The 19,741-nt window shown below is 44.8% G+C and overlaps 1 protein-coding gene across 2 annotated transcripts in view; it reads right to left on the reverse strand.

The window, feature by feature from the left end:
- ADGRG4 (adhesion G protein-coupled receptor G4) overlaps positions 1-19,741 on the reverse strand; it is a 153,114-nt gene that overhangs the window by 76,065 nt on the left and 57,308 nt on the right. Inside the window, exons 4-7 of one of the 2 annotated variants that reach the window (XM_077285287.1) lie at positions 17,740-17,799; positions 8,194-8,628; positions 6,683-6,988; positions 3,877-3,965 (exon numbers count right to left, since the gene is read on the reverse strand). In XM_077285287.1, the coding sequence (XP_077141402.1) occupies positions 3,877-3,965; positions 6,683-6,988; positions 8,194-8,628; positions 17,740-17,799 (890 nt within the window). Of the gene's footprint in view, positions 1-3,876; positions 3,966-6,682; positions 6,989-8,193; positions 8,629-17,739; positions 17,803-19,741 lie in introns of both variants that reach the window. The other variant, XM_077285286.1, reaches the window with a different exon arrangement.

The following is a 19,741-nucleotide window of genomic DNA, read 5'->3' on the forward strand; positions in this document are numbered from 1 at the left end:
CCGAAACAAACCTGTTTTTAAGAGATTCAAATGCGCACACAGCAGCCTCAGGCCAAACGGAGAAATTGGTACCCTTTTTAGTCATGTCAGTTAGCGGTTTAGCAATGATAGAAAAATCCTTGATAAACTTCCTATAGTAGTTAGAAAACCCAAGGAACCGCTGAAGTGCTTTTAGGTTATCAGGCCGTTCCCAATGCAACACCGCTTGCACCTTTGCGGCGTCCATTTTAAAACCAGAAGCAGACACAATATAGCCCAAGAAAGGCAACTCCTGTACCGAAAATACACATTTCTCCAGTTTTGGATATAGCTAATTCTCTCTGAGAAGCTGTAACACCTGCCTGAGATTATCTAAATGAGTATCACGGTCGCAAGAATATATGAGGATGTCATCTAGGTACACAATAACGAATTTCCCCAAAACATGCGAGAACACATCATTTATGAAATGTTGAAACACTGCAGGTGCGTTTGTCAACCCAAATGGCATCACCAAATTTTCAAAATGACCCTCAGGGGTATTAAAAGCCGTCTTCCACTCATCACCTTGACGGACTCCTATGAGGTTGTACGCCCCCCTGAGGTCAAGCTTGGTAAACCACTTAGCACCTGCCACCTGGTTGAACAAATCCGGTATCAATGGCATAGGGTATGGATCATGAACCGTAATCTGGTTTAACTCCCTGAAATCCAGACACGGCCGTAGTCCACCATCTTTCTTCTTAACGAAGAAGAACCCTGCTGCCACTGGTGAGGATGAAGGCCTGATGTGCCCTTTGCTCAAACTTTCAGCAATGTAATCCTTTAGCGCTTGTCTCTCCGGACAGGAGATGTTAAACATCCTTGCTTTAGGCAACTTGGCCCCTGGTTTAAACCTGATAGAACAGTCATAGGAGCGATGTGGTGGCAACTCTGAACAACCCTTCTCATAGAACACATCCACAAAATCCAGAAGTGACTCAGGAACGCTTGGAGTCACAGCAGAAACACATGTGGCCAAGCAATTCTCCTTGACAGAAATTACTCCACTGAATTATGTCCTGAGTTTTCCAGTCAATAACCGGGTTGTGTGTAGACAACCATGGAAAACCCAGAACCAATTGTGCTGGAAGACTCTTGAGCACCTTACATGTAACCTGCTCGAAATGAAGAACCCCAATGTGGAGTTTAACCTCAGCCACAAACTCAGTAATCATCCCCCTGTGGGAGAGGAGCAGAATTGATGGTCACCACGCGGATAGGATGAGGCAGTTTTTCGATCCTAAAACCAGCAGTGCGCGCAAACTCCTCATCAATGAGATTTGTGGCAGAACCACTATCCACAAAAACAGTGATTGGCAGCTCTCTGCCAGTGACAACAACTTTGGCAGGGAGCATGCACTGAGAAACCATCATGGAGGATATACATAAGCTCAGATTGGACTCCTCCACACCCTCTGAGCTTAGAAGTTTTCCGCCGTTGCGTTTTTCTTTGACAGCAGAGGACAGATATTAATAAAATGACCAGTTTTACCGCAGTAAAAACAGGCTCCCTGCTTCCTGAGTACAGGGGCTCGATTCTTAACATGTGATACCCCTGCAATTTGCATAGGTTCCGTGGGCTCACCTGCAGCAACCTCCCGTGAACCTAAACCTTCACCCACAGGTGGCATCTCATGATCCCCCTGACGCAAACGGCGATCAATGCGGACAACAAGACTCATAGCGGAATCTAGTGAAGCAGGAGTCTCGTACATCAGGAGGGCTTTTTTAACCCTATTAGAAACTCCATGAATAAAGTGACTCTGCAGAGCGGGATCATTCCACTGTGTGTCGACCGCCCAGCGGCGAAATTCAGAACAGTAATCCCCTGCAACACGCTCCCCCTGGCAAATAGTGCGTATCTTAGATTCTGCTAGAGCAATTCTGTCCGGATCGTCGAAAATGTGTCTTAGAGCAGAAAAAAACTCTCCACCGAGTTAACTGTAGCAGAATCAGACGGCAAAGAAAACGCCCACGCTTGGGGATCCCCGCTTAATAATGACAACACCAGGCCCACACGCTGAGCCTCATTACCGGAGGAGATCGGGCGCATACGGAAATACAGTTTGCAAGCTTCACGAAAAGAAACAAATTTACTGCGTTGCCCAGCAAATTTTTCACGCAAAGGAAACTTAGGCTCAGCAACTTTACCTGTAACTCCGGCTTGCACATTAGACACTGCTAGTCCCTGTTGCTGCACTGCCCCCCTTAACTCAGTGACCTGTAGGGACAGCGCCTCCAACTGGTGGGTTATGGAAATCATGGGATCCATGGAAATAATGTTGGCCGATTATAATGTCATGGGAGACCTAGGTAGGAAAGAGCTAATAACCCGGGCCCCTGCGATTTCCCTCAGACTAGGGAAACCCTGACTGACCCTCTCCCAGAGTTTACACTGATGGTGTGCATGTCTGGGCATCCACCCTCACCCTATCTCCTGTTTCAACCCTAGGCTGAAACCACCACCCACCACCCAGTGAAGAGTCCACACTCCAATACCCACAGATAGCACAGACAAGGATAACGGAAAAATAAGCACCACGCCGCAGTCACTCAGGAATACACTATAAATGCAAAGGGCAAAACAAATACAAATATAGGAAGGAGCAAATAAGACAAAGGGGAATACACCACCAGCAACGATACTCCAACTACTAGCTCACCACTCCAGACCGAGATAACCACGCACAAGACAGAAGCTATAATCGGCGATGCCCAATGTTCAGGAGAACTATTTAAAGGCAGTGGGCATGGTCCAGCTTCCAATCCGAGCACCAGGTAAATTGACCCCAGACCAGCTAGATAAAATCTAGCCGACGCCAATGAGCGCATAGTGGTCAAAAGCGGAATTACCGCTGTCTGTCGAACGACCTGGTCTGAACAGCGTCCGACATGACAGGATGACATACAGGTATATACTATATGCAGGAGGAGATGACACATAGGTATATACAATATACAGGAGGAGATGACATACAGCAGGTATATACTATTTACAGGGGAGATGACATACAGGTATATACTATATACAGGAGATGACATACAGGTGTATACTATATATAATGGAGATGACAAACGTATATACTGAGGGGAAAATGAGTGGTGTGAGGTGAAAATGAGGGGTGTGAGGTGAAAATGAAAAGGTGTGAGTGCAAAATGAGAGGAGTGAGGGAAAATAGTGGAGTGATCAGAAAATGACAGATGTGAGGTCGAAATGACAAGTGTTAGGGGGGAATGAGAGGAGTGAGGGGGGAATGAGAGGAGTGAGGGGGAAAATAAGAGGAGTGAGGGAAAATGAGAGGTGTAAGGGAGAAAATGAGAGATGTGAGGGGGAAAATGAGAGGCGTGATGGGAAAATAAGAGAAGTGAGGTGCTATAACTAACCACAGATATTTACTATGCCCAGGCAACGCCGGGCTCTTCAGCTAGTATATATATATATACCGTATATATATACACTATATACCGTATATATACTGTATATTGGGCAAGGACAACACCCTATGAAGGTGGAAGAAGTGTATGCATTATATTACACCGTCACTGTGAATGGCATTGTACTAGGGGCACTGAGGGCTGGATTTTATTTGGCACACATTGGCGCTATGCGTTAGGTTGTCGTGAGCACGTTAGGAGAGCACTGTCACTTACAATCATGGAGAATCTTTGGCATTGTTTGGGGGCACTGTGCTTACAATGTTAAATTGGTAAAGGGGAGCTGAATATATTGAGGTGTCAGGATTGATATTTATATTGAAATAATTACAGGTTGCATATTGGTTCTACAGAAACAGAGCTAAATGGGAGATGTACTGTCCAAGTATCCATGTATTTCTCTTAATTCTTTTTGCTTACCATACTGTGTATAAAGCCAGAAGCTATATCTTCATCAATCACATCCATGCTTGAGTTTGTGAATCTTATTTGAACAAAGTAGAAAGTAACTAAAAATAAATCATATGGGTAGAGGAAAATTATAAGTTTGTAATACACAAATCAATAAATATTAAATCATAAAGGTAAGATCATTAGCACAAAATTGAGTGTTTCTATTAGACAATCTAATCAACTTAGCAAACCATCCCAATTCACGACTGTGAAGTAGGGTGAGCAGCGGTAAACACTTTAAGTATGTAAAACCAAATTTTATTAATAAACAAACATAATAGCAATGAAATTACAAATAAATAGCAACGATGCCTCACAATGTAGGGGAAGGAATGACAAGAAAAGCCCATGGAGGCCAGCCACAGTGTAGAAGATGCATCAAGGTAAATGAGATTAAACAAGTTCAATGCGTGTTTCCAACACACTGAGGAAGTGTGTTCGAAACGCGCGTCGGGGTTGGGGAGCGCCTGACAAGCCCCTGGTCATTGCACTCTACTTTCAAGGTAATGTAATATTACTTTCTGCTCCATCCTGCTTAGCTATACTCCCCCCTCATGCACTGTCATTTTACCAGGAGAAATATTTTTAGCTATTATTATGCACTTGCACTTTATATTTCTGCCATTCTCTCTATGATTTTCAGGGCTATATATTTCTAGCAGCAGTATACATTTATCCTTAGGGCATTGTCTTATACACATATACACATACCTCCTGTGCATTAATATGCTGAGGGATAGCATAGGGCTTATTTAATCTCATGTACCTTGATGCATCTTCTACATTGTGGCTGGCCTCCATGGGCTTTTCTTATCAGTCCTCCCCCCACGTTGTGAGGCACCATTGCTATTGATTTTTAATTCCATTGCTATTATGTTTGTGTATTAATAAAACTTGGTTTTATATAGCTGAAGTGTTTACCGTTGCTTTCCCTACTTCACAGTCGTGAATTGGGATGGTTTGTTAAGTTGATTTCATAAATTAATAATTATGTTGTATTGTATACTAGTGAATCTCAGTCCTAATGTCCTGTGTTTATATGACATTTGTGACGTTCGTTTAGTGTTTTCCCACTACATTTGCCAGGAGGAGACCACCATCTGAACAGGATATGTCAGCATACTGCAAAAGAATGAGTATGGAACAACCTAGTAGACCCCACTTTTGCATCTTGTAGCGTCTGATTAAAATAAATATCCAATCCATGTAGGACAGGTACTACATCTATCTTTATATATTGTATATATATACTGGACAACCCTTTTCCAAAGTCCCTAGTAAAATAAAAATAAAAGTTTGTTCTGCCCAATTTTCCAAGTGTTGAGCAGACTGAATAGCATATTTTCTTAGTGCCATCAGCAGCACAAAAACTCCCTCCCTATAATATTCTTAGTCCATAAAATAAGAATTGTTTAAAATACCCAATAGGTCTGAGTTCGGGGCATATATATATAGTGTTCAGTGGTCAACCAATAATTCCACCAGTCCTATCAACTTGCAGGGTGGAGAAATTCACCATATTTTGTGATGCTGACAGGACTGAGGGAAAATAGATTTACATTTTAATTAATAATAATAATAATAATTTTTATTTATATAGCACCAACATATTCCGCAGCACTTAAATTAAGCGGGGACATGTATAGACAATAAATTAAATACAAGTTAAGACAATTTAAACAGTGACATTAGGGGTGAGGTCCCTGCTCGCGAGCTTACAATCTACAAGGAAATGAGGGGACACAATAGGTGAAAAGTGCTCGTTATTTCAATTCTGGCAATTATAGTAAATAGGGATTTTCATATAAAGCTGCATGATCCGGTCACCAGCCCCTGTGTTTAAGTGCAATAGTCAAGTATCAAGTGCAGTTATCGTGTGCATGGAGGGTGTGGAGACAGATGAATAGTAGGGTGCAGATTCAGAATAATGTTTGGAAGGAGGGAACAGGGCAAAGTCAGTTTACTGAGTAGTTGATGTGGTAGGCTTGTTTGAAGAGATGGGTTTTCAAAGCAAGCTTGAATAGGTTGGGGCTAGGTATCAGTCTCATCGTCTGGGGAAGTGCATTCCAGAGAGCTGGCGCAGCACGAGAGAAGTCTTGGAGACGGAGGAGGGAGGTTCGGATTACGGGGGATGTTAGTCTTAGGTCATTTGTAGAACGGAGGGCACGTGTAAGGCGATAGGGATGAGAGAGGAGATATAAGGCGGTGCAGAACTGTGGAGAGCTTTGTGGGTGAGAGAGATGAGTTTATACTTCTTCACTTCTTCATGTTTTTATACAGTGTTTAGATTTATCATTTATTTGTCATTTTTTCATAACAATATTAGTCCAATATAAGCAGGCTTTGTATTCCACAGTAGATGAGTTACAATATTAGTCATAAGTGTATTAGCTGAAAATAATTATCAGATAACTATAGTTTTATCAAATGGCCAGAAGCCAATAGAACGTTTTACTCTCCAACCTAAACATTTCTCAGAAGTGCCATCTAGCACATATAACTATACACAGAAGTTCCACATAGCACCAATTTCTAGGGCCAAATCTCAAGAACATACATTATCATCAACACCCACTTCACTAATTATATCCAGTTTGTAACTCATACCAGAGCCGCATTTATTGTTGTACTGGTTTTTACTGGAAACAGTAGGCAAGTCCATTGTCAGATACATCTCAACAGCTTAGTTGAAAGTTTCACTGAAGTGAAATGTTGGAGATAATATACATGGTCTGTTTCCTAATGTCTACAATACTGGTTCTCTAACACTTACCTTTGTTTGGTGTATTGCCGGTAGCAGAAGTGATGGTTGCGGTTCCTGATTGTGAAACTAGTGATTCTGTCCCTCTGCTAAGAGTAGTTTCTGAAGTAGTAGGTGGCTGACTACTTGGAGTAACCACATTTGAGGTAGAATGGATTTCAGTAGAGGATTTAGTGGCTGATGAAGATCTTGATGGTGTGATGACCGTGGTTGTTGGAGATGTAATCACAACCTGAGTTGTTCCAATTATGGGCTCAGATGTTTTATCAGGTTGTGTGAAGATGGTAGTTGTTTTTGGTGTACTTACAACCTGCGGATCTGAAAATAACGCTTAATCATTAAAACGAATAAGACATGTGTCTTAGGTGCAACTAACATCTATGGGATTGTATGATTTATCAATCATGAATGATAGTTAACCATAACATTTTGGAAATCATCACAACCATACCGACAGGTTTAAAAAGCCCATACAAATAAGTCTTCAACACATTCAAGCATCATCTAGACACACAGTGCGCGGCTATCTCCTCCTGTCTCATTAAGAATGAATGGAGTGGTAGTGCGCATGATCAACCATCGCTCCAGTCACACAGTGATTGTCAGAGACCCAGTTCTTGGAATACAGTAGAGGTCAGACCCCCAGGGAACAGGAAATTGTCCCCTATCCTGTGGATAGGGGATTAGATCCATACTTGAGAATTCTTGACTGGCCCAGCCAGAGCCCTGACCTAAACCCAATTGAGCATCTCTGGAGAGACCTGAAAATGGCTGTCCACCAACGTTCACCATCCAACTTGATGGAACTGGAGAGGATCTGCGAGGAAGAATGGCAAAGGATATCCATAACCAGGTGTGAAAAACTTGTTGCATCATTCCCAAGAAGACTCATGGTTGTACTAGCTCAAAAGGTGCTTCTACTCAATACTGAACAAAGGGTCTGAATACTTATGACCATGTGATATTTCAGGTTTTTCTTTTTTTAAAAATTTGCAAAACGTTCTACATTTCTGTTTTTTTTTCAGCCAAGATGGGGTGCAGAGTGTACATTAATGAGAAAAAAATGAACTTTTTTGAATTTACCAAATGTCTGCAATGAAACAAAGAGTGAAAAATTGAAAGGGGTCTGAATACTTTCTGTACCCACGGTATGACCATTGCTTCATTTACTTATTTTTTACTGGTGGGACAGCTATCTCTGTCTGCACCATAAAAGTAGTACTCGTGTGTGTATTACCTCTCTTTTCACACAGTGAACTTTGGCATTTCCATTCTTGGATTATCCTCAGCAATCATACGTTATAAGCACTTTTAGAAGGATAATGTATAAGCACTTTTAGCATATACAGTATGTCAGAAGCATTTTGCGACACATATCCATGACATACACATTGAATAAATTGTGACCAACGATTAATTGGACAGTCATGGGATGTTACAGACATCTATAGCTTTAATTGTTGATAACCCTAACGATGCTGTGAAAGAAAAGGGGACAACAGAAGCAAACGTTGGATTATTACCTGGTGTGGTCTTGGCATCAGTTGGCTTTTGCTGTATAGTTGTGGTATTTTTCCAAGATGAAATTGGCACAGCAGAGGTTGTTCCCAGTCCTGGTGGACTATGATATGTGGATATATTACCAGTCGTGGATGCGTTAATGCCAGTTGGTAAATTGATACTAGAATTAGTTAGTAGGTCATTTCCAGGTAATGACTCGGTAGTTGAGACTTTAGTAGAGAGGTCAGATTCCCCTGACGGACTTGACGGCAGAGTACTAGGCTGCTTAGATTTGGAATTTTCTCTGGAATTGCTGCTAGATGTCTCCTTTTGAGTTACGGATGTGAAGAAAATTCCAGGAGTGATTGTTACCGAAGTAAGACTTTCAGTGGCCACAGGAAAGCTCTCAGTGACCACTGAATTTTCTGGTGCTGGTGTTCTGGTAGAGGTTGTTGCACCTGGACACAAAATACATTTCTCTGTTTATTTCTGACTGAATTCACACTTTAACCAAATGGACATTGGTAGGTCTGGAGTCTGCACTGTGGGTTAATATACTGTTGATATGTCTGTGTTAATTCCTAAGGCACAAATTAGCTCTTCTCCAAGAGGATGAATCCTGGCTCACTAGCCCATATACTGAAGGTACCTACCCTAAAAGGTTAATATTTGACCCTTTTATAAGTCTTGCCATGTCTATCTATGGAGATATTTTACTTTAGGTGTAGACTCTGGCTCACTAAATATCCTAAGTCATGAGGCAAGGCTACTAAAGGGGCAGGACATGGTGGCACTAGACGGACAGCTATCTGCCTCTTGGAGGAAAGCTAATTCACCTACCTTTTCCCAGGGAGTATACCGTGACCTATAAGTATAGTTAGGGGGGCTATGTCATACACCATGTTACAAATTATTATGCAAATTACATTTTTCTCAGATTTTCCTAAATGGTCGGTGCATATGACAGTCAGTCTGATAAAAGTCATCACCCGTTAGAGTATACATCGAATTTTATTGAAGAAACCTCCCAATTATAACAGTATAATCTCCAAAATTTCTAAAAACTCAAAATGCACTGTTCCAAATTATTAGGCACAGTAGAATTTCTAAACATTTCATATGTTTTGTTTTTTTTTTAACCAATAAATTTTTATTGAAAGATTGCATATTAACAACATGTCAAGAAAAAAAAAAACACATCAGGAGGGGGAGAGGGAGGAAGGAAGGGAGGGAGGACAGGGAAAGGAGGACAACAAGGAACCCAGTACATAATACAAGAGGACCACAATGTGGTCAAGCAAAACACATAAATTCCACAATCACAGGGTCAGTCATACTTTAAATGAGGGCGAGTGCAGACTGAGATATGTGTGCGGAGGAAACCCATGGATCCCACCACGAGAGGACCCTAGATTTCCTTGACAAATCCTGCGCCATAATAACCTCGTAGCAAAAATGTAAGTCAATTTTCGCAATCAGCTCGGCTCTGGAGGGGAGGGCCGGGGACTTCCAATATTTTGCAATACATTGTCTGGCGGCCACAAGGACATTAGAGATCACGGGCCGGAGAGGAGAGGGGAGGTCTATGAGGGAAATACCCAGAATAGCGAGCTGACCACTCAGCAGCAAGGGGAGACGGGTCAGTTCAGTAATCAGTGCCTCCACCTCACGCCAAAAAGCCCGGATCTGCGGGCATAACCACCAGACATGAGAAGCAGATCCCACAGCGCCACAACCCTTCCAACAGAGGGGGGAGGAAGATGGAGAGAACCTCGCCAGACGGGACGGAGTAATATACCAGTGTAATTGTATCTTTTTAACCTGTTCCAAGTGACCGATACATGAAGAAAATTTAGAGGGATGAATCATTGCGAACTGCCAATCCTCCAAGGAAGCCTCAAAACCCAATGAGGACTCCCAGGAAGACATAAATTGAAATTTGCCAGAGACGCCACAGGATAGGAGGGCTTTGTAAATAATGGAGATGCCATGGGGCAATACAGTGGAAGGTCTGAAGAACCTATGGACCGGGTCCTCTGTCAAAGGCGGGGGGGCCCCGAATGAGCGATGAGACCTGAGAAAACTACGAAGTTGGAAATATTGGAAAAAGTCAGAGGCGGTCAGGGAGAACCTCCCAGAGAGCTCCTCAAATGACAGAAGGCCATCTGAGCCAAATAGATCCGCCACCCGGAGCACCCCGCGCCCCCTCCAAGAGGAGAGAGAGATGTACCTGATGGCATACTCCAAGGCCCGTACCGAGACATAATCATGCATGAACCCCAGAATAGAGGGAATAAGCAACGCCCAAAGTTTCGTAGCAGTCCTAACAGAGCGGAGACATTTGCCCACAAGGGGAACCCGGAGAAACTGAAGTTCTAAGAGCAATTTTAGCGAGTTTTGGGGACCAGAGTGAGATTCGATAAGAAACCAGGGTAGACACGAGTCCCCTTCCCACCAAATTTTAAGAGGCTCAAGGATCGCCGCTCTATAATAAGATTGGACCGCCGGGACGCCCAGACCCCCCATTGAGTATGGTAGGCACATAATCCGACGCCTGACCCTATGAGGTTTCCTGTTCCAGATGAACCGATCTATAAGCGATTGGAAAGCAGAGATAAACTTTGAGGGGATAAAGAGGGGAAGACAACGGAAGAGGTACATAATTTTAGGCAGGAATAACATTTTAGCAGTTTGTATACGTGCCATCCAAGATAGAGTCGTACTCGATAAATGATCCATACTTCTTCTGACCTCTGCAAGAGTTCCCTCACAGTTTGCACGGACTATGTTGTCTAACCTAGTTATCTTGATGCCTAGGTACGTGAATCCCAGGGGAGCCCAGATGAACGCATATTTCGATTGGATTTGGACCTGAAGGGAAGCCGGGAGAAACAGGGGAAAAATTGTGGATTTGGTCAAATTAAGCTTATAATACGAAACCGCTGAAAATTCTGTTAGAATGGAGGTGATGGCATTCAACGAGGTTAAGGGCGAAGTGCAAGTTAATACTACGTCGTCGGCATAGAGACCGATTTTATGTTCCGATCCCCCCACCACAATTCCCCTTATATCCGTCGACTGTCTAACTCTTGCAGCCAGGGGCTCCATGACCAGAGCGAAGATAATCGGAGAGAGGGGGCAGCCCTGACGCGTACCATTACGAATAGGGAATGTCCGAGAATTAAAACCCGCCGAACGAACCGACGCACAGGGGTTGGAGTACAATGCCATAACTGCTCTACCAATTTGGCCAGTAAGCCCGAATCTCCCCAGAGTGAGTTCAATATAGTCCCAGTGTACCCTGTCGAACGCTTTTTCTGCGTCGAGCGACAGAAATACACTGGGGAGGCCCCTCCCTTCCACCACATCCAAAAGGTCTATCAGGCGCCTGGTGCCATCTCTGGTCTGCCTACCCGGGACGAACCCAACTTGATCAGGGTGAATAAGACTAGGGAGAACTGCGAATAGTCTGTTGGCCCAGACCTTTGCATAGATCTTCACATCGCAGTTTAGCAGTGCTATCGGGCGGAAATTCCCCGGGGATGTTGGGGATTTCCCTTGTTTGGGGAGAGTCGCAATGGAAGCCTCCAATCCCTCAGCCCTAATACTACCTGCCGACAACCAACTATTAAAAAGCCGCAGGAGGTAAGGGGAGAGAACAGAAAAGAACTGCGCGTAGTACAGAAAAGAAAAACCATCCGGCCCAGGGGAGGAACCTTTATTGGCATCTCTGACAATTTGTGAGAGTTCAGACTCAACAATGGGGGAGTTTAAGAAGGCGAGCTGTTCCTGGGTAACCGAGGGGAGATTAGCCCCATCCAAGAATGCCAAAATTGACTCCCGCGAAGGCTGGGGAATCCCTAGGTCAGACCCGAGATCATAGAGCGAGGAGTAATAGGAAGCAAACTCCTCAGCAATCTGAATCGGGTTGCACACCCGGGAGCCGTCAGGCCTGAGCAAGAATGGGATCTTGGACTGAGCCTCTCTCTTCCTAACACGTCTGGCCAGGACAGCACCTGCTCGGTCCCCCATTGTGTAGAACTTTGCCCTAGATTTCCTCAGGTTCTTCTCAGCTCTATGGAGGAGAAGGTTGCGAACATGCATACGGGCCCTAGAAAGGTCAGAAAGAAGGGCTGGAGTAGGAGATAATTTGTGGGCAGACTCCAGTCGAGATAAGTCCTCCAGAGCCGAGCAAAGGACCGCATTATACTGCCTTTTGGCCTTAGCTGCCAGTTTGATGAAGTGGCCCCTAATTACCGCCTTGTGACCAAACCAAAGAGTGTCATCCGCTGTGTCAGGAGTATCATTGTAGGCGAAAAAATCACCCAAAGCCGCCTCTATACATTGGGAGTTTGTTTGGTCAGCAAGGAGATGGGCGTTGAGACGCCAGAGCCCGGGGGGTCTAATGGCCAAGGGGTCCTCCAGGGTGAGGGACACCGGAGCATGGTCCGACCAGGTAATGCCGCCAATATCTGCTGAGGTACAGTGAGGGAGAGCCACATCATTCACCAGTACAAAGTCAATCCTGCTATAGGAACCATGTCTGGGAGACAAAAACGTGTAGTCTCTCTCGCCGCAATGCAGATATCTCCAAATATCATGAAGGTTGAAAGAATTAATTAGGGGACCCGCTTCACATCTTGACAGTGAGGAGGTAGAACAATCTAAATCTTTAGACATTGGGACATTGAAGTCGCCAGCAATCAATTGATGCCCATGCTGAATGTCGTGAAGAGTTAAAAAAAAACCCTCCAGAAACCTGAGCTGCCCCACATTAGGGGCATAGATCGAAGCAATGGTATAGGGTGCGTTGTTAATGAGGCATAGCACCACAAGAAATCTACCCATCGGGTCTGCAATGGAACGAACCAACTGAAAGGAGTTGGACCTGCTAAAGAAAATAGCTACACCCGCCTTTTTAGACGGGCCGTTAGCAAAAAACTGGTGCGGGTATAAACCTGAATGCATTCTCTGATTATCACATTCCAGCAAATGCGTTTCCTGAAGGCACAAAATGTCATGTCGGGATTTACCTAATTGGCGCCACACAACAGACCTCTTGCCCGGGGAGTTAAGGCCATTAACATTAATTGAATATAGCGAGATACTCATAATGAGAACATAAAAACAGTTTGGTAATCATCAAACACCGACAACCTGTGAATAAGAAAAGATACCAAGTAATCAATGGACTAGAGCAGAGGTCCCCAACCGCCGGTCCGCGGACCGGGACCGGGCCGTTGGGGTTTTTCAGCCGGTCCGCGGCGCCGCAGCTCTTCCCCTGTTCAGCGGTCACGTGGGACCGCTGATTAGAGAAATGAATAGGCTGCTCCACCTCCCATAGGGGCGGAGCCGCCTATTCATTTCTCTAATGAAGCGGTGCCGGTGACCGCTGATAGAGGAAGAGGCTGCGGCACCGAAGAGCAGCTGTCCGGGGGAAGGAGCGGGACGCGGGAGCAGGTAAGTATTACATATTCACCTGTCCTGGTTCCACACGCCGGGCGCCGCTGTCTCCATCTTCCCGGCGTCTCTCTCTCCTCACTGACTGTTCAGGCAGAGGGCGCGATGACGCATATAGTGTGCGCGCCGCCCTCTGCCTGATCAGTCAGTGCAGGGAGACGCCGGGAAGATGGCGCCGAGGAGCTGCAAGAGAGGTGAGTATGTGTTTTATTATTTTTATTGCAGCAGCAGCAGCACAGCTATGGGGCAATAATAAACAGTGCAGAGCACTGTATGGCACAGCTATGGGGCAATAATAAACAGTGCAGAGCACTGTATGGCACAGCTATGGGGCAATAATAAACAGTGCAGAGCACTGTATGGCACAGCTATGGGGCAATTATGAACGGTGCAGAGCACTATATGGCACAGCTATGGGGCAATAATGGTGCAGAGCACTATATGGCACAGCTATGGGGCAATAATAAACAGTGCAGAGCACTATATGGCACAGCTATGGGGCAATTATGAACGGTGCAGAGCACTGTATGGCACAGCTATGGGGCAATAATGGTGCAGAGCACTATATGGCACAGCTATGGGGCAATAATGGTGCAGAGCACTGTATGGCACAGCTATGGGGCAATAATGGTGCAGAGCACTATATGGCACAGCTATGGGGCAATTATGAACGGTGCAGAGCACTGTATGGCACAGCTATGGGGCAATAATGGTGCAGAGCACTGTATGGCACAGCTATGGGGCAATAATGGTGCAGAGCACTGTATGGCACAGCTATGGGGCAATTATGAACGGTGCAGAGCACTATATGGCACAGCTATGGGGCAATTATGAACGGTGCAGAGCACTGTATGGCACAGCTATGGGGCAATAATGGTGCAGAGCACTATATGGCACAGCTATGGGGCAATAATGGTGCAGAGCACCAGGGAAACAAGCATGGTGCTCCCACTCATTCTGAACCTATGGTAAGTTGAATCACATTCTCATTATAAATGTCATAATTATATGATAAGTATGCACTAAGCTCCATCCCTCCATAACCCCACCCCCATATGACCAAAGCCCCGCCCCTGCCCCACCCCCACCGGGCCATGGAAAACTGGTCTGGCTTAAAGCCGGTCCCTGGTGCAAAAAAGGTTGGGGACCTCTGGACTAGAGCATACATGTGTGTAGACCGGGGGGAGGGGAGAAGGAGATGGGAGGACACAAACAGGACATACGACAAGTAACAAGTAAACTAGCGGACCGGAGTCCATTCAGGAATACCCTGAGTCCAAAAGGTGAGAGTCAGAAAAACAGTTCACCTATGGGGCAAAAGAAGGTTGCAGAGAACCTCAAAAGAGGGCTCAACACAGCAACAAAAACCAAGAAAAAATAAAAGGAAAAAAAACCCAGAGTATAACCGTGCGGGAAAATAGCCAGGAACCGCAAGACCGTGGAGTCAGACCTCCTCCCAATCAGGAACAATGCGGGCCCTGGGGCCTCTGTTACCTCCAGTCTTAGAAAGGGATGCCGAAGCCGGAGATTCAGGAGTCGCGAGTCCCCATTTGGAGAGAGCGGAGGCAGCGTGAGCCGGAATTAGGCAAGTGGTGATCGAGCCATCTTTGCGAATGAGAAGCTTGGTAGGAAATCCCCAGCGGTACTGGATACCCTTCTCTCTAAGGATCGTGGTGTAGGGGCCAAAGGCCCTCCGTAGCGCCAAAGTACCTGGGGAGAGATCCGGAAAAACAGCTATGCGTGTGAACCTATCAGGGAGCGCTGGATCTTTCCGTAGAGCCTGGAGAAAATCTTCCTTCATCTCGTAGAAATGTATGCGAGCCAGCACATCTCTTGGAACGGAGGGACCCAAGCCAGACGGTTTAGGGATCCTGTGTATACGATCGATTATGACCTCCTTTGGAGCAAGATGAGGGAGAGCTGCAGCCACAAAGTCTTGCAGGAATAACTTCAAATCTCCTGAAAGTATAGATTCCTCAATGCCCCTAAGTTTGACGTTGTTTCTCCTGGACCTATCTTCAAGGTCCAGGGCTTTAGAGTGGGTTTTAGTAGCCATGGTTTGCAGGGCCTCATGAGCATCCCAGAGTTCATTATGCGAAGAAACCAGCTCCGCCATCTTACGCTCCAGGCGGTCTGTACGATTACCCAGCTCCACCACTTCCCCTTTAAGTTCAGCCAGCATAGAACGCATATCCTCTTGGATAGAAGCTCTAAGGTCACCAAGAAGGCCTTTGAGGAGAGCAGCAGTCACCGGGCCATCGACCGAATCCGACGCTGCAGCGCCTGAACGCGACGCCTCACCGCCAGAATGGAACGCTGTTGCGTTGGACTTCAGCGCCGCACCTCCGGACTGCGACGCCTGAGCGTTACGATGCGCAGAGCGCGAGGACCTGGGGGAGGACGGCGCCATCTTGGCTTTCGGCGAGGACTGCGGGGCGGCAGCGAAGAAGTCGGGAATTCTCCTCGAGGGGTCACGGGCGCCTGCCTTCGCTTTCCCCATGCACTCACCACCGCAGCGGGGACCAGCGCCAATATCTTGGAGGTGAAGATAATCGAAGAGGAGGTAGATAAGAGCCGCTTTAGGGTTCCTGGCTGAGGAGCTCCCGCTCTGTGCGACCTACTCCATCAGCAGATAGGCCACGCCCCATTTCATATGTTTTAAAGAACTGAAAATGCTCATTTGTGGAATTTGCATCATTAGGAGGTCACATTCACTGAACAAAAAATCTATTTAATTCCAAAACATCCTAACAGGCCAAGTTACATGTTACCATAGGAACCCTTCTTTGATATCACCTTCATTCTTGCATCCATTGAACTTGTGAGTTTTTGGAGAGTTTCTGCTGGTATTTCTTTGCATGAAGTCAGAATAGCCTCCCAGAGCTGCTGTTTTGATGTGAACTGCCTCACGGCCTCATAGATCTTTTGCTTGATGATACTCCAAAGGTTCTCTATAGGTTGAGGTCAGGGGAAGATGGTGAGTTTATCTCCTTTTATGCCCATAGCAGCCAATGACTCAGAGGTATTCTTTGCAGCATGAGATGGTGCATTGTCATGCATGAAGATGATTTTGCTCCTGAAGGCACGTTTCTGCTTTTTAGACCATGGAAGAAAGTTGTCAGTCAGAAACTCTATATACTTTGCAGAGGTCATTTTCACACCTTCAGGAACCTTAAAGGGCCCTACCAGCTGTTTCCCCATGATTCTGGCCCAAAACATGACTCCTCCACCTCCTTGCTGACGTCGCAGCATTGTTGGGACATGGTGGCCATCCACCAACCATCCACTACTCCATCCATCTGGACCATCCAGGGTTGTTCGACACTAATCAGTAAACAAGACTGTTTGAAAATCATTCTTCATGTATGTCTGGGCCCACTGCAACCCTTTCTGCTTGTGAACACTGTTTAGGGGTGGCTGAATAGTAGGTTTATACACCACAGCAATCCTTTGAAGGATCCTACAACTTGAGGTTCAAGGGACTCCAGAGGCACCAGCAGCTTCAAATAACTGCTGCTTTGGAATGGTATTTTGGCAGCTGCTCTCATAATCCAATGAATTTGTCTGGCAGAAACCTTCCTCATTATGCCTTTATCTGCATGAACTCTGTCTGTGCTCTGATTCAGTCACAAATCTCTTAACAGTATGATGATCACTCTTAAGTTTTCGTGAAAAATCTAATGTTTTCATACCTTGTCCAAGGCATAGCACTATTTAACACTTTTTAGCTGCAGAGAGATCCTTTTTATTTCCCATGTTGCTTGAAACCTGTGGCCTGCTTAATAATGTGGAACATCATTTTTATGTAGTTTTCCTTTAATTAGAATCACCTGGAAAAATAATTATCCCACATGTTTAAGATTGATTTCAGTGATCCATTGAGCCCTGAGACACAATACCATCCATGAGTTTATTTGAAAAATAAAACAATTAAATCTTTATAACACTTAAATCCAATTTGCATAATAATTGGGAACACAGTGTAGATCTTACTTTGAGGTTCAGAAGCATCAAGCTATAGCTTACCACCATGAATGACCTAAAATAAGGACAAACCTATAGCCACTATAAAGTTTCTAAATAAAGGGGAACATGCAGATGATACATACCAAGCGTTGTGGTCAGAGTCGTTGTACTTGTTGTCGGAGGTGGTGTAACTGCAGCATTTGCTGCTTTAAAGAAAAGAAAATACATTGAAAGTTGTCAAAAATATATATTTATATACACTGAAAATTGTTCTCTAAATGTCATTTCAAGAAACTTTGCAAGAATTATTTTATTTACTCACTGAGTGATCAGGTTGCAGCTGTCAGTTGAAGTATATGGAAAGGAGAAAGGGAGGAGGAGTAGACAGAGAGAGCTGACCGGACCCAAAATCCAGTCAAAATAAAAGCATCTCAGTAAAGGTACCGTTAAACTAAACTATTTACCAACGATCACGACCAGCGATACGACCTGGCCGTGATCGTTGGTAAGTCGTTGTGTGGTCGCTGGAGAGCTGTCACACAGACAGCTCTCCAGCAACCAACGATGCTGAAGTCCCCGGTAACCAGGGTAAACATCGGGTTACTAAGCACAGGGCTGCGCTTAGTAACCCGATGTTTACCCTGGTTACCATTGTAAATGTAAAAAAAATAAAAACACTACATACTTACATTCCGATGTCTGTCACGTCCCTCGTCGTCAGCTTCCCGCACTGACTGTGTCAGTGCCGGCCGTAAAGCACAGCACAGCGGTGACGTCACCGCTGCGCTCTGCTTTTACTTTATGGCCGGCGCTCACAGTCAGTGCGGGAAGTTGACGGCGAGGGACGTGACAGACACCGGAATGTAAGTATGTACTGTTTTTTTGTTTTACATTTACAATGGTAACCATGGTAAACATCGGGTTACTAAGCGCGGCCCTGCGCTTAGTAACCCGATGTTTACCCTGGTTACAAGTGAACACATCGCTGGATCGGTGTCACACACACCGATCCAGCGATGACAGCGGGTGATCCAGCAACGAAATAAAGTTCTGGACTTCTAGCTCCGACCAGCGATGTCACAGCAGGATCCTGATCGCTGCTGCATGTCAAACACAACGAGATCGCTATCCAGGACACTGTAACGTCACGGATCGCTGTCGTTCTCGTTGGAAAGTTGCTCAGTGTGATGGTACCTTAACATATCGTTACTGGTGCACATTCTCTCGGGACTTACATCGCCAAGTGCATATATATATCTGTTCCTACCGCTTTAATAGTTGCCTTGTTTGAGAACTATAGCATTAACTGGGCACTGAATTACACCATTAAATGAGGACTATGCAGCTGAAAATAACAAATGTGTAAGTAAATTTCCTGCCACCTCCCACCTCGGGAGTATTTTATGTGAATTATTAGTGATTCCAGCTCATTTGTCATTTATAAAATATTAAGGATTCCATCTGTTAAGGCAGAACTATTGGTGTATATGTTACCAAAATCTTATTTTTTTTACATAAGCCTTAATTTAATTATTCATATTCTGTAAAACACATGTTCTTATTACTTTATACCATGAAAACACTGGGCCTGCAGCCAACTGTCTGCATTTTCACAATACCCCCATATCCTCATGACAGGGTTCCAAATCTTTATCCATTTATCACTGTTAGGCTGCCGTCACACCAGCAGTATTTGGTCAGTATTTTACCTCAGTATTTGTAAGCCAAAACCAGGAGTGGGTGATAAATGCAGAAGTGGTGCATATGTTTCTATTATACTTTTCCTCTATTTGTTCCACTCCTGGTTTTGGCTTACAAATAGTGATGTAAATACTGACCAAATACTGATAGTGTGACGGCAGCTTTAATGGTTTCAATTTCTTTTCACTTTCTGCATAGACCCTTGACCACTAACACCACTAAGTGGACAAAATCCTAAAAGTGCTTATCTCTTTTTTCTTGTCTGAATATTGAATCCATCCATTCATCAAAGTTAATGTTTGTGTTCAGCATGTACTGTATTGTAAGTGTCTCTCTGGAGTGCGTTATAGCAGGCCACCCCAGGCCATGTATCATTTCTGTATCCATGCATTTCTGTATCTGTATCCATGTGAAAAATTTAAAGTTTCATAGTTCCTTCAGTTC

This window comes from Ranitomeya variabilis, chromosome 2 (assembly GCF_051348905.1).
Source record: "Ranitomeya variabilis isolate aRanVar5 chromosome 2, aRanVar5.hap1, whole genome shotgun sequence".
Lineage (NCBI taxonomy): Eukaryota > Metazoa > Chordata > Amphibia > Anura > Dendrobatidae > Ranitomeya > Ranitomeya variabilis.